Source organism: Cyprinodon tularosa, unplaced genomic scaffold (assembly GCF_016077235.1).
Source record: "Cyprinodon tularosa strain WSP-4 unplaced genomic scaffold, ASM1607723v1 ctg207, whole genome shotgun sequence".
Lineage (NCBI taxonomy): Eukaryota > Metazoa > Chordata > Actinopteri > Cyprinodontiformes > Cyprinodontidae > Cyprinodon > Cyprinodon tularosa.
In genome coordinates, this window is record NW_024038767.1 from 2,297,936 (window position 1) to 2,319,411 (window position 21,476).

The window sequence follows — 21,476 nt, forward strand, 5'->3', positions numbered from 1 at the left end:
CTGTAGGACCGCCTACAAGCTGTGGAGAGTCAGGAGTCCAATCAAGACCCTTTGAACTGTTAATTTAGGGTTAATCTAATTTAATTCAATTCAAAATAGTTTGAACAGCTAAAGAGAAATTAAATGTTATAGTAACTCATTGTCAGTTTTTCAATGAGATGTTATCAGTGTTGAAGGCAGGAAGGATCTGTAGCAGTCTGTCTTCCACCAGATCTAGAGAAGCCTCTGACTGAAGACACTTTGTTGTTGTTTAACAGTTTTCTAAAGAGGATGCTCCCAAGTTTTTTTGTGAAATCATCTCCAGAGGTTCTAGAGGAGTTTCTAAAACAGAACCTTTACTGTATGAAAATAATGTTCTTCATTTCAATTATTAATAATTCCTCCTCCTAGATTGGGATCATCTTATCAAGCACTAAGTAGTTGTATACTTTTTTATTGCAATAAAAAAATAAACTAGCTTATTTGTATGTTGGGGTCCCGTTATAACTAAAGGGCTGCAATACTGGCAACATTTGGACAAGCACACTGAGAGGGCAGACCTGCCAAGCAGCACATTTTGCCCCAAATTTATAGCTAAATCTTGTACATGATCTGCATCATTACCAAATTGAAAGAATTGTTCCCTGGCCAGTAAATTATTGATGCATATAGTTCTTATTATAGCTTCTGTGTATTATATAGCTTCTGTGTGTATATATATATATATATATATATATATATATATATATATATATATATATATATATATATATATATATATATATATATATATATATATATTCTACCTTATTTTGTTATTTTGTTTTGTTTTGTTTTTTTTGTCTGCACCAACAACACCAAGTCAAATTCCTTGTAAGTGCTAACCTACTTGGCAATAAACTTGATTCTGATTCTATTACATAGCATAACAGATAAATGGAGGCAGAAGATGTCTTTCAGTCATCAATGCTCACATTCAGCGACACACATCAAGCTGGGCACCGTTTCATTCACAACACCTGTCCCATCAACCAGGAATCAGAAATACTTTAATTTTCCCAGGGAGGGATTACTTTAGTTACATTACTCCATCCGTAATAGAGTGACTATAGGAGCAGATTGATAGAACACTATTTAATACAATATATATAATTAGGGGGTCCCTGCTTTATCTCACCATCAGTTTGGGGGTCCTTGGCCTGGAAAACGTTATAGAACCCTGCTGTACATGGTAGGTAAAAAACAACAAATATGTTTAAAGCTTAGTAAGGAATAATGCATTACTGTCTTTTACAATGTAATTATCTACAGCACCACTTATGTGCTATCTAATATCTTTATTAGATAAAATATAATAAAATTCTGTTCATCAATGTAATTATTTAAATATTACAATAATTTTTATCTCTTTGCTTTTCTAAATTATTCTGTAATACATCTATTACACTAAATATTTCTTTATGTTTTCAGATACTCCCCTCATAAAACTTTCATTCTATTTCTCTTCCATATTTTAGATGATCTAACCTGCTCCATTGTTTCATATCATATTTTAGATAATCTAACCTGCTCCATTGTTTCATATCATATTTTAGATGATCTAACCTGCTCCATTGTTTCATATCATATTTTAGATGATCTAACCTGCTCCATTGTTTCATTATCCACACAAGGTCCCATTTTCCTATATTATGCTTTTACAGTTTCCAAATCCTCCCAGATGAGTCCTTCCTGTTGTAAAGCAATTCAAAGATCCATAATCAATATCTGAGCTAATCAGTCTTGTGTACAAATATTTTAACACTTTTCAATCCGCTCCCCAGTCACTGCCTGCTAAACACTGCTTAATATTTGGGATTTTTTATATTTATCTACCACTTTCTATCTATGAATATTGCATGTTTGTTCATATTCTACTTCTTCCTTTCTTTCTTTGCCTTCTTTATGGCAGAACTGGCGAGCCACTCACTGGCACTGCAGAAGAACCTTTACCATTCAGCCTTCAGGAGGTTTCATCTTTACACTCCTGGTTTTTCTGTGCAAATACCTTATTTGACTTCATATGAATGTAACCTCAGTTTGCCGTGGATGTGAGGTTATGATGTGTTATTTGAATCTGTAACAAAGTCCATGTTGTGTCAGTAAAACTCAAATAGATGTATACCATAAACCAGTGGTTCCCAAAGATTTTCTTCAGGGCCCCCCTTTGGATTACAATAACATTTCCACGCCCCCCAACCCCCCCCCCCCCCCCCCCCCCCACCCCCACCCAAAAATTAAAATCAAAAATCAACTGGGCACACACATCGTTCAACCAAATATAATAAAGCTATACACATATTTTGTTTTCAAACTCCCCTTAAGTTTATTTCACACTTTACACCATCTTTACAGCGGAACACTTTTGTGTAACTGTATTTTTTTCATAGTTCTATACTGTAGATTAGAAGAGGATTCTTTGTTGTCTGTGTTATTTTAAACATGTTTTTTTTATTTGTAACAATATTTAACTTTGCTATCATCTATACATTAAAAAAGCCTCTGTGCAAAATGGAGTGAAAACATTGAACAGCTCCCTGAGAGTTTTTTCTTTGTACTTTAATCCTCCCATCTTTTCAGTGGCTGTAGTGAGCCTGCTTGTTGCTGCAGATCTTCTCAAATCTGGGTTGCAGTGTCACAACTGTCCATTATGCTCAGTCAAGCAAGCACTGTTTTTTTTCTTCATTCATCCATACCGCTTCCCGCGCCCCCCCTGCAATGGCATTGCGCCCCCCCTAGGGGGCACGCCCCACACTTTGGGAAACACTGCCATAAACCAATCAAACATACGCATACTAAGTTATCACACCAGTATATTTATATGAATATCAGCACCAAAAACATTATAAAACACTTTATAAAAACAAAACATAATTTGGTTCTCTTTTTGTACATAAATCTTCTGAAGCTTTGTGAAGGCAATTCTGTGTTTTGCATGGTGTCACAAACCTTAAAAAAATAATGTACCAGTTTAATAATGGAGAAGCTCTTAATCAGCTTTATATTTTTTGATATTTAAAAACTAATTTCTGAGAATGTGTTTATTTTGGAGCAACTATGCAAATTAACAGACACCTAGAAAAAGTCGACTATATTCTATTATGATCCAGAAATGATTCTATTATTTAAATCAGTCCTATCTGTCTTTATCTATGCTGGCTCAGATCCTGACGTTTGAAAAAGGTCTCGTCGCCATAATCTCCACCTCACTGACTGACTACTACCTACATCACCTATATCACTGTAGCAGGGTCGAAAATTCCAGGAGCCCCAAAGCCATTAATTTTGGCGATGCTGATTGGCCAAACATTTATTAATTTTCCCTAGCAACATTAAACAATTGGTTATTTCGCTACACTTCAGAGGCGCTTTGAATGAGCGCCCATAAAGAGAAATAATACATTCTGTCGGTGGAAATGCTCTGTTGGATGAGAGTCAGTTGGTAGAAGTGTTGTTTTAATAATTCATATTACATGTAGACACATACTATTAAGTAAAACTGACATTGATAGTACTTTTAAAATCAATATATATTAGGACTCTTCCCCTCCACATCTAGGGAGGGCAGCGCACAAGCGCCCCCTATGGGCCAGCCGCCACTGCTATCAGTCATGTTCATCTCCTAGCGTAATGATGTGTTGACATCTAAGCTAAGCTAAGCAGCTCAGCTAACAAGGCTAAAGGCTATCCTAATTTGCACAGCATTACAAAGTCCCTCTCGTACCCATAGTGTTCTTACTATTGACCAATGAAAGGTAAAGGAATAGGAGCTACAATTAGCTGGAGACGGATTTAGGGTAAGACTCTGCCATCAACCTAAATGTCAGGAGAGCATTAATCAGAGTCCATGGTAACCTGTGAGGGAGATCCACAGCTGACGAGTGGATCTGCTGGCAGGACAGCTGCCATTATATAGGTGTTTTAAACCTGAGTTTATAAATAAATTGAGTTGTAAATCTGCTGCATGAAAAACTTGAAGGAGAAAAGAGATTGCCTCTGAAGATCCTCAGTCATCCAGGTCATAGTTATTCCAAAAAAGTAAAAAAACAAAAAACAATCCGCTGGACTTTGTTTCCAAGTTTGAAAATGTTTCTCTTCCCATCCAGGAAGCTTTTTCAATTCAAAATGTCAGAGTTGGCATTGAGGTCTAAGTTTTATAGAGTAGCCCAAAACAAAGCCTTGTTTTGGGTTAGAAGACACACAAACTGAACCGGAAGAATGGGTCTGCCCCTTAAGAATAGGGAGTCGTTGAGATCTTTCGTTAGCCTGCAATACCGGGCACTGGTCTATGCCTCTGAAAGGGGAGTCGTTAGGGGGATTGTTGGCCTGACTGATCAGGCGAGTTGTTTTTGAGGAATGCGATTGTTTGAGAATGTTTTTGAAATGAGAAAAGAGATTGTTGAAGAAAAGCATGTTCTTATGACACGCTGGTAAGATTCCCAGTTATCAAGGTCATAGTCATTCTAAAAAAAGAAAAACAATCTACTGGACTTTGTTTCCAAGTTTGAAGACATTTTTCTTCCATCCAGGAAGCTTTCTCAATTCGAAATGTCAGGAATAGCGTTAAGTTTGATACAGTAGCCCGACAAAGCCTGGTTTTAGTTTTGAAAAGTTGCAGATAGAAACGGATGAACGGGTCCCCCCCTTTGGAATGGGGGTCGTTTGGCTTCTTTGATGCCTGCAATGCCCCATACCTGTCTATGTCTCTGAAAGGGGGGTCGTTAGAGTGAATTGTTGGTCTGGATGAATTGGCGATGTCCTCCGCTCTCCTGTACAGAGGCTGGGGCTGCCATGATATCAGGAAGGGATTAACTAGATTCCTGCATTGTAGCTTTTTGAAAACAGGTGGTTTGAGAGGAGTGTGAAGGAAGCCATCTATGTTAAGAAAGAAAAAACTAAACTTAAACAAAGGGGGTGGACTTAGCTTTCAGAAACATAAAGTGCAGCAATTGAGTTACTCCCTTCCTGCTATCATCGCACATGTAAATGAACCTTTATGGAAAAATATTTCAGGAGATCAAATATAATGGAACCTGAAATGGAAAGGAAGCTGAGAAAGAAAAAGGGTGTAAGAAGTAAGGGGAGAGAGAAATAGATAGAGACAGCAAAGAATGAATGAAACAACATAAAAGATATACAGTAACTGCTAGAAGTCTGCTTCCACAGCTGTGTGAGATGAGAGGGAAAGAAAACAGAGAACATAACAACAGCAAAAAGAATAGAATGTAAAACTAAAGCTATATCTGCTGCTTCAAAAGCAGCAGGTATCCCTTAGATATGCATGTGTAGAAGGAAAAATCCTATGCCGTTAATCAGGGGGGGATATATCTGCAGCTGCAGCTTAGTATTCAGTATTAGGGCGTATCTGTGAACACCAGGAAAAAGTTAATTTGTATCAAGCAATGTAAAACTGCAGCACAGACAAAACCCTTTATTGTTTAAACTGACTAGCATGTTAAAGCCCTGCTAAGATCACACCCAATCAGAAGAAAGTGTGATTGAATCCCTCTTTGTGAGTGATTCAAATCACCTCTCCGTTTTTAAACCAAGGTTTTATGCAAGTAGAATGCAAATGATCCAGAAATGCAGTGAACAGACTTCATATGAAAAGAGTTTTCCAGGCACCAGTTCACCCAGCAGGGAGCTGAATACAAAGCACACACGTTTAAACTCTGAGCACCATGCTTCTGTTGAAGTTAATTCTAACTTTAATGGGTGTATTTCACTCCCGCTCTGTAAACAATGATCTGCATGCATACCTTCCTGGGGACATTATGATTGGGGGTCTTCTTCCAATCCACCAAAAAACTAACAGAACAGAAGAACCGGGTCCAATCTCCTGCAAAGAGTAAGTATGTTCCTAATGAAAACATCAGACCTAAATTATTATAAGATCTACTGTTTATTTCATGCTTTCATTTACAGATTTAATATTCATCTTTTTCTGCACTCCCAAGTGATGATCTACGCCATCCAAGAAATAAACCGACGTACACCAAGACTGCTGCCAAACCTCACCCTCGGATATGACATCTATGATACTTGTGGAGACGTCAGCTTGGCCATTAGAGCCGCTCTGCAGCTGCTGAAGAACCAGTCAGACCCTCAGAGGTGTCTCATACCTGCGTACATCAATTCCTCCTTGCCTGAACCCAAGACAAAGGCGGTAATTGGTGAGAGGTACTCGGAGGTCTCCATAGCTGTTGCAAGGATACTAGCTTTACCATCAGTCACCCAGGTTTGTCTTTCACTATCTGTATTATATCACACTACATGGCCTAAGAATAAAAAAAAAATCTGAGTAAAAAGTGTGGCTTGTGTAACAAAGAAATAGGCTACTTGCAGTGTTGAATAAGCTACTGAGTTAAGCTGTCAGTTATATTACAATATATAATTTTGCATCTAAAGGACGAAATCTGTCACGATAAATCAAAGCAAGGGTCGCGAAGGGCGCTGGTGTCTATCTCCAGCTGTCTGAGACCTGGACCTGGACCTGGACCTGGACAGTTCACCAGTCCATCACACAGCAAGATTAGCTTAGCTGGCTGTGTTAACTTCTGCAAATAACTAAATGTGTTCTTTTTGTCATATATCTATATACATATAGATGTAGATACATCTATGTATAGATAGATAGATAGATAGATAGATAGATAGATAGATAGATGGTAGATAGATAGATAGATTCTGCATAATATATCTCCTTTAAAATGCAGCTCTGAATTGGTCATTCAAAGAAAAGAAATGAAAGTTATATCCACCACCACCAATTATTTTGTAGATCTTCAGTCTTCCTGTGTCTCCTCATTATTGCCTGCACTTGTTCTCTGCTCTATTTAACTCCTTAATTATATGCATTCTGGTCCAGAACATCAAAACATGACAGTATTACAGTATTCTTGTATCAATAGTATTGATTAAAATGTGTGTCTCAAGGTTTGTTTATCTCTCTTTTGCTCGGTATAAATATATTGGAAAAAAAATCTACAAATTAGTACAATTTTCTGAAATTAAGTGTATTTAACCTTAATTTGAGTAGGTTCATAAGATTATTTGCCAATGGAGTGAGAATTTTTACTCTTAATATAAGATAATTGGATAATATTCGCTGGAAATTGTTGGGAGCTGGAGAAGTTCCACCTTTTCTCCAGCAGAGTCCGCCGTGGATCCTTCTGACTGAGCCTCCTGCACAGCTGCAGCTCATCAAGATCATCAGAGGATCCACTATATAAGCTGTCTTCAGACCTTGCCTCAACGCCGCAGTGTTGATCCAGTTGGAAACCAGTGTCTCCTCTGTGAATCTCAGGAAGAGCTAACCTGCCGAGCCGACCCTCAGAGCCAAACCCGAAGAACCATAGAGAACTTCCATGCAGCTCAGGACTAAGAGCTGGAAAACCCAAGGCCAAGGTCTGTTCATTAATAGACGTGAGACGCTGAAGCAGCAAGCGGACTCTGCTGATCAACTCCTCTCCAGATCCCACAGTGACTCTCCCAAGGCTAACCTCAAGAACCCTCAAGATACAATCAGTAATCATCCAGAAATCAAGCTCCAACGTGCAACGCTAACTGAACTGTCTCTCACGCAGACTCTGGTGAACCAGTATCCAGGCCCGAGCCAGAACCAGTACATTCTGTGTGCTTGTAGCAAAATAAACTTGTTAAACTTTTATTCCTGTGTCCGTCAGTGGTGTTCTGCATACTTGGGTCGCTCTTTGAGAACCCATCATGACAGAAATAGGACTATGCAATAGTTTTTTTCTTATTTTAAATGTAAATTGTCTGGTTCCATTGGCAAAATATCTCACATACCTCTTTAATTCAAGTAAAAATGCACTAATTTTGTGAAAAAAATACTTATTTAGATTTTAATTTTTTGCAGTGTACAATATGGTGGAATCTTTTTGAGCCGTGTCCTCAAAGTAGATCTATAGCCAACGAATCCAAAAGATCAAAGGTCATGCAAATCTTACAAGGACACTCAGATCAAGTTAATCAGATTACCCATAAATGGTGGTAGGCAGTTACCCCTAAAGACTTCAGAAGTGGTTTAAAAAAAATATTTTCAAAAACCTTTGTGTGGTTTCCATCAAGATGAATATGCAGAAGCATTTCATCCCACCAGGTTATTGTTGATTTTTTTTCTATAAATTTTCCCCTAAAACATGTTTGCTAATATTTTTGTTTTAACTCCACAAATTATATTTGTATAATATCCATGAAAACAGAAATACCTTTCCTTTCTTACAGGTGTGTGTAAACTTCTTACATCCTTTTCTTTCCCTCCACAGATTAGTTATGCATCAACCAGTGAGCTGCTCAGCATGAAATATAAGTTCCCCACCTTCCTAAGGACTGTTTCCAGTGACAAATATCAGACACAAGCCATTTTAGAGCTGGTGAAGAATTTTACATGGCAATCAGTGGTAATCGTGGGAAGTGATGATGAATATGGGAAGTATGGTAGTGACAGCCTTGAGAAACACTTTGAGGAGAATAATATCTGTGTGGATTTTGTAGAGATTCTACCTGGTAACTTCAATGAAAACTCTTCAACAGCAAAAGATCTGATTGAAAAGATAACCACGTCCACAGCTGAGGCCATCATCATGTTCACCAAAGATGCCAATGTTCGTATCATCCTGGAAGCAGTAATTAAACAAAATATCACCAGGAACTGGATTGCCAGTGACACCTGGTCTACTTCTCCAAAGATCTCTGAGATAAAAGGCATCGAACTGATCGGTCCAGTTTTTGGATTCATCTTTAGTCAGAATGAGGTTCCTGGTTTCCAAAATTACGTCCGTTCTCTCTTTAATGGAACTTCAAATGCCATTTTAAGGCATTACTTGCTTTCCATAAATAACTCCAAAGAGGACATGGAATGTAACTGCCAGGAAAAGACTTCCAAGCCAAACTGCTTGCACTGCTACATTGACCACGGTGAATCCTATGGCATCTATCTGGCCGTCCAGGTTATTGCTGAGGGCCTCAGAAGCTTACTAAAATGTGACCATCAGAGCTGTGAACGGACCAGATTCACACCTTTTGAGGTACAGTAACCAAATCTCTGGGTTGTTGATATAAGTCAGGTTTTTATGACAACATAATTCTGACATTGATATTCTGTTCCGTGACAAATTAATGGCTTTAAATTTGTCCCTGCAGCTTTTCAAAGAAATCAGCAATATCAAAATTACTGTGAACAACACAACTATCAACTTTGATGCGAATGGGGATCCCAGTTTGGGATATGATATTATGCTTTGGAACACCTCAGAGTCCAAAGGAGGTGTGGACATAAGAAAAGTTGGAGAATACTGGCCAAATAAGAACATTTCCTTTAGTGAAGATCTATCACAATGGAGGAATTATGGGAATGTAAGGAAGAGATAGGAATTTATAAAGTCAATGTCTGATGAACATATGCTAATTATACTGTCTTTCAAAGGTCTCTGTTTTTAATTGCTCCAAAAAATGCCAACCAGGACAAATCCTGAAATCAAAGGAAAGGGGAGGCTGCTGCCATGAATGCAGTGACTGTTCATCTGAAGAATATTCATTTGGAAATGGTCAGTGCTGTTTTTTTATTTGTTTTCTATAGTTACAGTATTTCCATAAAAAATGTAAACAAAGACATTGCACAATTTCTCTCCTTAACTAGTAGGCCTGTCTGAGAGGCTGCGATTTTGCATATCAGTGCATATGATACTTAATAAAAAAGTATTTCTAGGATTTCTGCAGTTCCTTTGACAACTTAAGAGTCTGATATAAACATACATACAGTGCCACAAAAGTATTTATCTCTTTTTTTAACTTAAATATTTCACAAATAGCTGTTACATGTAATAATGATTTCAAATAACAAAATAAAAAGTAAGTTACACCAACAGAGCCCTTGTTCAACCATGAATTAGAAATATAGTCTACAAAGCTAAATTCATTTGACTTATAAGAGATTAAACTGTGTCAAGACATCACAAATCCAATCTGCAGTAGTGCTAAAAAATTGCTTGGGAGTTTGGGGATTTAGTCAAGTTTAAAAAGAAATTCAATGACATCTATTAGTTCTGGTTAGGGTTGCCAGCTACTATCAAGGCTGTGGGCAGTATACCTCATAGAGACTTATTACACTCAAATGTTTAAAAAAAAAAGATGGAACCTTCTAAAACTCCCTGGCCTTCCTAAATTCCCCTTGAGGGGCCTTAACGATTCACTCAAAAGAGAAGTAAACATACTAAACACCAAGGGGCTCACTTGGACTTGATAGAGTTAATTGTCACAAGGCACTGTTGACCAAAAAAAAAAAGAAAGCATTTGGGAGGATATGCTGTTCGCCAGTGGGACAAGCAAAGTTCCTTGTCATCACAAGATACTTTACAGTCAGTTTAATCAAATCATCCAGATTGGTCGATTTAAAAGTTTTCTATCTGAAGAAACCCAGTGAAGTCTGGCAGAACTTACTACACCTGGCTGAGTTTGTACCAGCAGTGGACAACTGCTTGCAATGTGTCATTGACTTCATCTCTCATACAGAATATGTATAAATGGGAGTAAATCTCCCAAGAAAGAAACCTCCAGTAGAACTTGGCTTGGTATGAACCATCTTCTGGCATGGGGATTAAGCATACACCCTAAAAGGAACATAGGAACACTTATCCAACAGTACGTTTTTGATAACCAGCCATCCATTTTCTCACGCTTAGTCCTTGTCAGGTCGCGATGAGGCCAATGCCAGATCACCAGTCTGTCGCAGGGCAACGCAGAGACACACAAAGAAACACAACCATGCGCACACACACACTCATGCCTAAGGACAATTTACAGAAGCCAATTAACTTAACAAAAACTCATGTTTTTGGACTGTGGGAGGAGGCCGGCGTACCCATCAAGAACCGACGTTTGCAGGGGGGAGAACATGCAGACCCATGCAGAGAGACCCTGGCCAGGAATCAAACCCAGAAATTTCTTGCTGCAAGGCAACAGCGCTACCCACTACCTCACCGTGCAGCCCCAGTTTTTTGGGACAGAGAAATCTAGAAGATAAACCCTTGCAGATAAGCTCTGAGCCAGTATTCAAGTCTTGAAGAGACTAAAAGAGAACACATACAGTTAGACATAGTCTCAATCCCAATACCTCTAATCGGTGAGGATGCCAATGCCACGTAGGCTGTGTTTTGCCATAAGTGCTATCCGAAAAATGCTTCCACTTAGTAAGCGGTTAGGATAGGGACCTCCTGAAATCTGTAGCCAGCGCCAGGATTAGTACAGCTGCCCACAATCCTTTACGTGACAGACACTATTTACACAGACCCTCTCACAGAGTCTAAACAAAATACACTGTGTCGTGTAGTTTGTAAGACACAGAAAATTGTGTCATCAGCTTCACATGTTTTGGGTTTTGTAACAGACATCTTCATTAGTTCCCTTCATTTGTGTAACTAATTTTTTGTAGTTTTTTTCTGGGAGCCTGTAGTACGAATTTGACCAGCGTCATTCATCTGCGTGTCTGATGCATATTGACGTCCGCGAGGGTGGAGCTTGTTCAAATTCACCCAAACAGTCTTTAACTCCTTTCCTACTGTGGAAAGAGTTCTTGCTGTTGACTTCATGAAAGGTGAAGTTATAGAAGCTATAATCTGAGGTACTCAGATTGATCCATAGTCACAGTAGAAACTCAGTCCAAAGCTACGTTTATAAGAGAGACAAAGCTGAATACATTAAGATAGGATTAAGTGTTACATACCCCTGATCTTTGGCTTGTGTGTTCATTTGTTTCAATCTTTAGTAAAATTATAGTCATAAAATCTTTACTTCCGGTCTCATGGGAAATTAGAGTTAAGTTTTTGCTTTGTATTTAATCTTGTTCTGATATTCTCTGTCTGTTTGTTTCTCTTTGCAGATACAAAATGTTTAAAATGTAAAGAGTGGGAGTACTCACCAGAGGACAAAAGGAACACTTGCGTGAATAAAACGGACGAGTTTCTTGAGTGGTCAGACCCCTTCGCCATCATTTTGAGCATAATGGCTGTGCTTTCAATAATTGTTACAGTTCTTATTGCTATCATCATCGGTGTCCACTGTGGAACTCCCATCGTTAAGGCAATTGGAGGTTGCTTGTGTTTTGTGGAGCTCGCCTCTTTGCTTCTCAGTTTCTGCCTAACGTTCACCTTTATAGGGAAACCAACAGCACATTCCTGTGTAGGTATTCCTCTCTTTGGCATCACTTTTTCTCTCTGCATCTCCTGTATTTTGGCCAACCTCATTCAGATCATGGTGGGATTCAGCTTCGACCAGAGGATTTACTTAAGGATTAAGAAGCTTAACCACCCAGTAGCTGTGGTGGTGATCATCTCTGGTGTGCAGGTGGGGTTGTCCATCGCCTGGCTAATTCTTCTCCCACATAGTCCTTTGAAAGTGCAGAAAGCTACAACCATATTGTACCAGTGCAAAATGCATAAGGAGTTCTTCATATTTTTTGCAGTAACAGTAGTTTACAACTCTTTCTGGGGATTTGTTTGTTTCATTATTGCATTCAGAGGTAGACAGCTACCTGACATTTACAAAAACACGACATTAATCACTTTGAGCATGGTGCTGTTTTTAATCATATGGATTATTTTCCTCCCAATTTTCCTCACTATGGAAGGAAAGTACAAATCCGCTATAAGCGGCATGGCCATTCTCATTTCTTGCTTCAGTATCCTTGGCTGTCACCTGGCTCCCAAGTGTTATATTATCCTGTTCAGAAAAGACATTAATAATCAGAATGCTATCAGTGAGTACATTAGAAAACATTATGAGAGGAAAAACCTACCTGTGGTAACATCATCATGATCATACTTTGTCCTGATTTTGGATGAGCAGCAAAACAATAGATGTAAAGCCATTTATTTACATACAATCTATACAGGGATACAACCTTTTAATTTCTACTATGACACCGATATTGGGAATCTAAATATTAACCGATAGTGATGATTATCCAAAATGATATCAACATAATTCAGACGTACTGGTTTGGAAAATAAGAAAATGCTTCATCAAGTGATATTATGCAGAAAACAATATTCAACAAACAGAATAGTAATACTGACCTATGTGTTAATAACCAATGGGTTACATAAACGTTATGTTTAAAGTAGGTAGAAGAGCAGAGTTTTTATCAGCATGCTAATCTAGGAAATTGAGGATGCACAGCAATACATGTGGACTGATTTCTGATATCAATATCATTTTGGGAAATCTGTAGGTGGAACATCATGTGGAAATATTAAACCAACATCTGGAGCCAGAAACTTCAAGCTTGGAAACAAATGGGTCTTACAAAGTGAGTGGTCATCTAGCTAAATTAGAAAGTCACTCCAAGACAACAAGGTCTTTAAGCCACACAGTTTAAATGACAACTTTTAAATAGGAGTATGTAACCCTCTGAAGTTCCATGGAGAAAAATGTATTCTCCAAAAAGCTTCATTATTCTAAGCATTTAGCAAAGAAAGAAATGTTGAGAAATCCTAATCAACCAAAAAAGGCAAAGGTTTAGTCATATATATCGTCAGACTTGCTTCCTTGGATTCCATTCAGTGTATTTATTTAGATTTATTCAAAGTTTTAAATCCTTCCTTCTGTCAACACAGTGGAAATCCTAAACTTGCTTTTAGTAAAATGTTTTAATAATTGATTAAATCAATATTTGAACTTCCAGGACAAAAGAATGGAGTTAATATTTCACTTGAAAGACAAAATGATGTAGTGCTGGTTTCCCACTCCTGCCTCTGGGGATTAAAAGAGAAAAACAAAATAATACAACCGCAGTGGCAAGTTTAAAACAATTAAATCTGAAAGAAGTCACTCTGCAAAGGCTATTTCCTGTTTTAGTGTATTTTGTGGAATTTTTTTGTACAGCACAATTTATAACTTAGCGACATATTTGGATCTGACTTTCATAACTTCAAGTAAGACAGAGCAAATTTAAAAATGGACAATGCACATTATTTATCACAAAACAAACAAACATATGATTAATAAGTATGCTTTATTACATTTGCATGAGAAAGTGTAATTAATACACAGCAAACAATTTCAATGAAATTCCTCAACATAAAACTTTGAGTTAAACCATTTTATATCAATGATGTCATTTATCTACAAATGAGCACAGTAAGAGGGCCGAAGAAAGAGCCTTATTGGATAAATATTTCATGATAAAATCAGTTATGTATATAGATTATCTGATGGAAACAAAATATTAGTAGAAGCTGACATATAGTTACTCTGCAGTCTTATACATCTGCATACATGTGTATTTTCTCAGATTGAGGCTTAGTTATGCTGTAAGATTTAATTATCAAACACGATTTGTTTTCTTTTTTTTTTTACATGTAATTTTCATAGATATGAATAATCTCCCCGATGCTTTCAGTCAATGGTACCTATAAGGGCATTGCAGACTGAAAAGTAGTGATGTCAGTCCAACCTTGATCTGACAGATTGGTGGTAAAACTTAAACTTTGTACTTTATTGGAAGAACTCCTGAAGCATCTGGTTTTGTTGTTTTTTTTTTTTTTATAGCATGCTGTAAATGATTTAGCTTGCAGACTAATTCACATTTATTAGTAGGACAACTCATTTAAAAAAAAAAAGAAATGTTTTACAGTCTCCAATAGCGGGTATCTCTGTCCTGCCTTTAAAGATTTCTGTAGAGGTATTTGTTAAGGCAGTTAAGTTGGGGATCTTAGTGATTTATATTTGGTGTTAAAAATCTTTTCAACTGCATATATATATAAAATGCACTAATTTGATGTTCATCTCTATAACTTGTGCTTAAATGTTTGTGTTGAGAAGGTGGGCCTTTACCTACTGTAAATAAATTTTATGTGTGACATGCTTCTGAAATGTCTTTATATTTTGCAAAATATAAAGCATTCTCAATATCTATTGTTTATAATAATAACTGAATTTTATTGATATCACACTGGAGAAATTCCCTCCGTGCATTTAACCAACCCCCTCGGGCTGCCACTGTGTGGCGCCCAAGAGCAGTGTGGGGTTAAGGGTCTTAAACTCAGCTTAAACTCAGAATAGACCAAAACTTTCTGCTGATATTGGCATTTTTCTTTCCTTTTATCAGCTGTTATGTTTTATATTCAGCCTGTCCATTCAGTATAGATTCCTGTTTTCTTTCATTTATTAAAAAATGTTTAGTGTTTATATTCCTAATCTTGTGCAACATTCGTTATGTTTAACATGTAAATGGAGGAAATAAAAGGAATAACGGCTTGAAAAAAAATCTGCAATGCTTCAGGGACTAGATAGAGTAATGTGAAAATAATCAGCCTTAAAAAACTGTTGTTCAATTTCTATTTTATACAATTATGTATCAATAATTAAAGCAAATATCTGTGAGCTGTTTTCTAATTTGCCCAAAATGTCCCTTAAACAGCGACTTAGAAAGCGAAGCAGCATTTGCTGCTGATTGCTTTCCAAAGTTACTGCAATGCTGGAGCACTTCTGATTAGGCAGCCAATGGCTACAATAATATTGTAAATAAAAGTCCCTCCTCTACACTGCATTTATAATCTTTAATAAAAACACATTAAACAAAGTTTTAAGGAGTGAATTAGGAAATTTTTAGATTATAGATGTTAGCACATTGGAAAACTCTCCTCCATAAATACACTGGTACGAAGATATACGACACCAACAGAGAGACAAGAATGAAAACTGTAATTTCTCAGGACCCATCCATCCATTTTCTGACACGCTTTATCCCACATGGGGTGGCGAGGGGGGCTGGTGCCGTTCTCTAGCTGCCTACGGCAAGAGGCGGGGTGCAGCCTGCACAGGTCGCCCGTCCATCGCAGGAATTTGTCAGGATATGAAGCGTAATTCTGCTCTACTTTATGGTCCATCACAATCGCATCATTGCTACAAAAGGTTTTTAAAAGCTAAACCATCACATCAGTAGCGGTATAAATAAATAAATTTCTTTACCATTACAGATTAATTGTGGCCAAGCTTACCAGCGAGCATTGTTGATATGCAACTAATGTTCATCTGTATCATTTATTTTGTTTTGCACGGATCTGAAGTTTTTACCATTTACATTAGTTTGAGGGTAAAAACTAAAAACAGCCACCAGATGGAGCTCCTGAGGCTTGTGCTGGTTGAGTAACATTCTCAGTTTCTAGTTTGAACCACTACACATGCTGCGGTTCTGCACCTAATACTTTATTTAATAAAAAAATACAAAACTTCAAAAAGTTTCCATAGGAAAGCGATATGAATGTGCAATCCCCGTCTTTCATATCCAGTTCACATGCATCGTTAAACTTTGTCAATATTGTTATGAATAGATATAATTCCACAAGTTAAAAATAGAGAAAAAAAAGAGGGGGTGCAGTCTGCTTTTTGAGTCCCCATGTTTAAGTGTTAATCTTGAAGATATTTCTCTGCTTTGTTCAAAAGCACTTTACTAACAATTCATGTAAATATATTGACACGGATCAAAACTGAAAACTTTTTTCCTAATCTTAAAGATTAACACTTGAGTTCTGTTCAGAAGTGGTGATCATGGAAAAGATAATGATATCAACCACTAGAGGATCTGAATTCCACCTCTGACTGATGCTTAAGTAGCTAGCAGGGCAACATGGCAGCTGACCCAGCAGGTCAGTCAGCACAGATAACGCTGTCTGCAATCTAAACAGTCACAATACAAGCAGTGCTACTGAAAAGTTCACTCAAAGCTGTGCTTCAGTTTACCTCAGAATTATTAACCTCCCCCCGTTCTGAAATGGGAAAGATAAAGCACTTAGTGAACTAAACTAAAGCTAGCAGCCAGCAGCAGATCCATTTAATAAAGCTGCTATTTTATTTATTTCTGGTAGATAGACTGTCTGAGTTGATTCAGCCTCTTAAAGGTTGATTCCTACTTCTGGACAGAACATTGAAATGTGTGCATCAACATGACCCCCCCCCCCCTGTCAAGTAACTGGCCTCATTTAACATGTTTGGAACTTGATGAACACTACCTGCTTATTAATATTATTATTATTCAAAGAAGCTAACTCTAAGGAACGTTGCTTCCTGTTCTAGACCACGTTGGCAGGGCAGGGCTTCGTGGGCATCTCCAAGCTGCTCTCTCTGCCGCAGCACGCTGGGAAGTCGAACAGAGCCGACTCCTCTGCAGGAGCTGGAAGGCCTTCAGAGCAGATTTGCTGCACACATTTCCTGAAGATGAGACGGACACAAGTTAAGCACAAAAAATAAAAACTTGCATTTTTCTTAAGTAGATCTGAGTGTAAGACTCACCAGGCGGGACGGGACATGACGTAATAAATGTCAGGCCTTTGGAAGCCATTAAAGGTGGAGGATGCTGCTACGGTGTAGGCACCCATGTTCTCAAAAACCAGCCAGTCGCCCACCTGGAGGTCAGGCAGGGTGCACAGCTCCACTATCCGATCCAGACCATCACATGTTGGGCCCCATATACTGCAAGGGTAAACTGATTCATCTGGCTTTGGTTTCTGTAAGGAAAAATAAAAATGAAACCATTTCAATTTGTTATGCACCCCCCCCCCCAAAGAGAAAGCTTTAAATCTTCCCAACCTTATGCAACGTTGGCAGACAGTGAGCATGGTCATAGAGGATGCAGTTGAAGGAGCCATACACCCCATCGTTGACATAATACATCAGAGTTCTGTCACTGGTCCCTTCGTCTTCTTCTACAGAAAAATAAAATAATGTTTGAATCAGCCATTAAGCCCAAAACAGTCAACTCTCATCATCTGTTCAACCAAAGATCGTTACCATCAGAAGATGAGTCCTCGTCCATGATGACCTTCTTGGCAATGATATTTACAACCAGTGTGTAGGCAGAGGCTACATAAAAGCGTCCCGGTTCAGCAATGACCCTGACCCCGCAGTCAACTGGAAAGTATTTATCAAGGGCCGAGTTGATCACTACTGTGATCTAAACAAAATAAAAAGAGTACAAAAGTCAGTCTAATTTCACATAAACTTTTTGAGAAAACAAAAGTGTAAAAAGTAAATCCACCTCTTCAAATTTGAGTTCAGTGTCATCTGAACCAGGAAAGCCTCCTCCAATGTCCAGGAGATCCATGGTAAAGCCCAGCTCTCTCTGAAAAAGACAACATTAGGATTCAGAACTCTTTAAAGAGCTAAAATCCAAGTAAATCTGAAGGTGGATATTTCTAAGAAACTCACCCCCATATCAAAGACACAGCAAGCATCAGCAATAGCTTTGGTGTAGGTCTCAGCATCAGTGCAGCCGCTGCCAACATGAAAACTAACACCGATCACATCCAGGCCCAGTTCCTTTGCCTTCTCTAGGAGACCGCGGCAGGCTTTAAGAGGAGCCCCGAACTTCACGCTTAGGGGACACACCGCCTTTGAGTCGTCTGTGGCAATACGCAGAACCAACCTGAAAGAACAGGAACATGAATAAAAGAGAAAAAAAAACAGCTCAAAACACATCAAACAACAAATACTTACTTTGCATCATCATGACAGCGAGCAACTTTCATCAGTTCCACTTCACTGTCAAAGGTCATCATCTGGACGCCATGCGCAGACGCATACTTTATCTGGGAAACCTGCTTGCAGGGATTGGCATAGATGATTCTACTTGGATCCACTCCAAGAGACTGAACAAGCTGGATCTCCGTCTATAGAATGACGACACAGAACGTCAGGAAGAGAAAAATAAATGAAAAAGGTTGGCCCAATTGATTGAACCTTTATTACATATTTGTGACGCATTAAAAGCGCACCTTGCTGGCGCAGTCGAAGCCAGTTCCCAGTGATGCCAGAGTCATAACTACCGCCTGGCTGTCGTTGCACTTGACGGCATAGAACGGCGTGACGCGAGGCAACGCCCTCGCCCAGCGGAGGTGTTTTCGTAAAACATCACCAAGGTCACAGACGTAGAATGCATCTCTATCGTCCTGAAGGAGAATGCAGATTATAAATTACACTTCAGAAACCGATCAGTGTGCATCAGTCCTGTCTAGTATAAATATTAACGCTCTGAAGGTGACAAAACAAAAAGGTAGAGCTGCACTTTTAAAGCGCACATCCTGCTGACAAACCAAACAGGGCCATCTGTCCGTTACATAAACTGCACAGGATGCTTACTGTCAAGGATGACTCATTGATTTTCTGCTCAACAATGTCCCGAGCAGAGAAGCCCTCTTCAAGGAAGGAAAAGTCACATTTGGACAGTGCAGTGGTGTTCATCCTGATTGGTATCGTTTTCTCACACGTAGACTGAGGAAAAACAAAGAAAGAAAAACATTACTCAGATAAAAGCATCTTTTACTCAGCTGATTGCTCACATTTATTGCAGGCTAGGTATAAAATAGAGCATGCAATAAGACAGAGATGAGCATCTACGTAACCCATCACCCTTACTCGGATATGAAAGACTTGGAATTGGGAGATGTCGTCACTCAGGTGCAGAGAAGCCAAGGTGGCTCACCAGTGAAGTTAAACCCCTTCAGGTACAACTCAAGGCCTGGGCCTGCTGAGCAGCTGGACTTTGCCTTCCTAGAGTGAGGATTCTGAAAGGACAAAAGTTTATCATTAAGCAGCCTACAGAATTTAATTCACCAATAACTAAGCATTTAACAAGATCTTTTAAGTCACAACTTTGTGCATCATCCGCCTAAACCTGGAAATCTAACGATAAATTCACGTGGTTTTAAAGTTATATAACTTATGATAACTTGACACCAAAGGAAGAAAAAAAAAGTCAATGAAAGACAAGAGCCGTTAAGTCCCTCCCCTCTTGAAACCGTCCAATCAGAAAGGAAGGACCCCCCCTCTACCTAAAGCCTGACCAATGAGCGACCGATGACGTCGCATGCCGGTTCCGTTGGAGCGCCTAACGCCATGAGGCGACTCTGCGTTTAAAATCATTATGAAACCAACTCACTAAAATATGTAAAAACAACCTTAAAGGCACTGAAGCGAGTTTACTAAAATAACAAGTCTAGTTATCGATGTTTCAAAGCCGGAGGCACCGAGAAAAAGTCTCCATTTGCTGAAACAAAGGAAATGTGTCGCTAGCTTTATTAACGACCATAAAGAAGAAATTAGCACCGCGCTAAAGCCGCCGATTAGTTAAATAAAGTCACCAAAACCCTAAACTTACCTTAAAAAGCATTTACAAAGAGTTTGTCCATTAGCCGATAGAGCTGGGGTTAAAATGAAGCAGTTCCTTCCTACGAACTGCGCTGCTTGAGGAGTGGTCTGCCTGTCTGCGGAGGGATATGCCTCACTGCGGTATTTATAGGGCGGCCGTTTCCACGGCAACGCAGCCAGCTGAAACCGGCCTCCCATCCACGTAGGAACCGGTTTAGGCCTGTCGTCTGACACATGGTGTATATAAAGAGACCACACACTAGGTTTATGGAGGTGCAGCTTCATTTAGTCTCATCACTGAGATCGAGACATAACAGAAAAACACTAAAGTTAAACACTTGGTAAATAAAGGGCCTTAGCCATTTTAAATTACAGTTATTGTGCAAGTAAAACATCTACTGCTAAAATATTCATATTCAAAATAAACAAAGAAGAAATGTTTCTGAGTAAACCAATGGTTATCTAACTATATAAAAATCAGAATCAAGCACAAACTAAAGACATTTAGCAATAACTATTTAGGAGGTAAATAATCCAGTGTTAGATGTGCATCAGTGGGAAATTATGCACTTAACCGATGCTTCAAATTAGTTTCCTGTAACCTGCTCCAAATCCACCATAAGTGGCTTTATGGTTGTAGTAAATAAAATATACCACCAACAGAGTCCAAATAGTTAGTCCAAAAGTATATATATATATATACATATATATATATATATATATATATATATATATTTATATACAAATACAAAAAGAATTTAGTTAAATGATTTATTTGCACAACAACAAAGATATGCAGATTTATTTACTGAAGGGGCCTGGCAAGAAAGTTAATATACTGATAAGGATTTTTTCCAGAAACACAAAGAACGTGAAGGGAATAGAATAGAATAGATTAGAACAGAATAGAAAATCCCTTAATTGTCCGACAATGGGGAAATAGTGGTGTTTACAGCAGCAAAAAGAGTATAGAAAATATAATGGCTCAAAAATATGGACCTCAGAAAAATGTATAAGAATAACACAATAGTGAAGAGTTAAACTTTAAAGGGGAACTCCGGTTTAGTTCAGCGGACAGAATGAATGAACGGTATCCGGTGCGCACTGATGACGTCATACACACGCCGTTTTGTTTTTAAAAGATATAAATAATATAACCGCAGATGTCTGGGGGCCAGTGATTGGCCTCCATGTTCTGAATGCTGGCGTACCATAAAGAATAAATGATGAACAGTTTAGTTTGTGCCTTCAAGTCGTTGCCCATAGGAAGACGTAACTGGATATAACCTAACGGA

The 21,476-nt window shown here is 38.5% G+C and overlaps 2 protein-coding genes across 2 annotated transcripts; one reads left to right on the forward strand and one right to left on the reverse strand.

The window, feature by feature from the left end:
* Window positions 1-5,669: 5,669 nt before the first annotated feature.
* On the forward strand, window positions 5,670-13,720 carry LOC119783532 (G-protein coupled receptor family C group 6 member A-like). The gene is made up of 6 exons (XM_038285107.1): window positions 5,670-5,866; window positions 5,944-6,256; window positions 8,307-9,068; window positions 9,184-9,396; window positions 9,467-9,587; window positions 11,918-13,720. The coding sequence occupies exons 1-6, from the start codon at window positions 5,700-5,702 to the stop codon at window positions 12,850-12,852; spliced, it is 2,511 nt and encodes an 836-aa protein (XP_038141035.1). The 5' UTR covers window positions 5,670-5,699; the 3' UTR covers window positions 12,853-13,720.
* A 2,368-nt stretch (window positions 13,721-16,088) lies between these two features.
* Window positions 16,089-20,350, reverse strand: odc1 (ornithine decarboxylase 1). The gene is made up of 11 exons (XM_038285108.1): window positions 20,192-20,350; window positions 19,450-19,598; window positions 19,174-19,305; window positions 18,810-18,983; window positions 18,532-18,704; window positions 18,244-18,460; window positions 18,074-18,157; window positions 17,827-17,989; window positions 17,626-17,741; window positions 17,329-17,543; window positions 16,089-17,247 (listed from the first exon to the last, which is right to left on the reverse strand). Exons 3-11 carry the CDS (start codon window positions 19,273-19,275, stop codon window positions 17,109-17,111), a joined length of 1,383 nt encoding a protein of 460 aa, XP_038141036.1. The 5' UTR covers window positions 19,276-19,305; window positions 19,450-19,598; window positions 20,192-20,350; the 3' UTR covers window positions 16,089-17,108.
* Window positions 20,351-21,476: the final 1,126 nt, after the last annotated feature.

Excerpts from the sequence above, each read along its gene's own strand:
- odc1 (XM_038285108.1), bottom strand. The coding sequence starts at position 19,275 with ATGAACACCACTGCACTGTCCAAATGTGACTTTTCCTTCCTTGAAGAG. Across the intron at positions 18,461-18,531 it reads CGCTGTCATGATGATGCAAA|GTTGGTTCTGCGTATTGCCA; the intron begins GTAAGTATTTGT and ends CTGTTCTTTCAG. Across the intron at positions 17,990-18,073 it reads CTGAACTCAAATTTGAAGAG|ATCACAGTAGTGATCAACTC; the intron begins GTGGATTTACTT and ends TATTTTGTTTAG.
- LOC119783532 (XM_038285107.1), top strand. The coding sequence starts at position 5,700 with ATGCTTCTGTTGAAGTTAATTCTAACTTTAATGGGTGTATTTCACTCC. Across the intron at positions 6,257-8,306 it reads CTTTACCATCAGTCACCCAG|ATTAGTTATGCATCAACCAG; the intron begins GTTTGTCTTTCA and ends TTCCCTCCACAG. Across the intron at positions 9,069-9,183 it reads CCAGATTCACACCTTTTGAG|CTTTTCAAAGAAATCAGCAA; the intron begins GTACAGTAACCA and ends TTGTCCCTGCAG.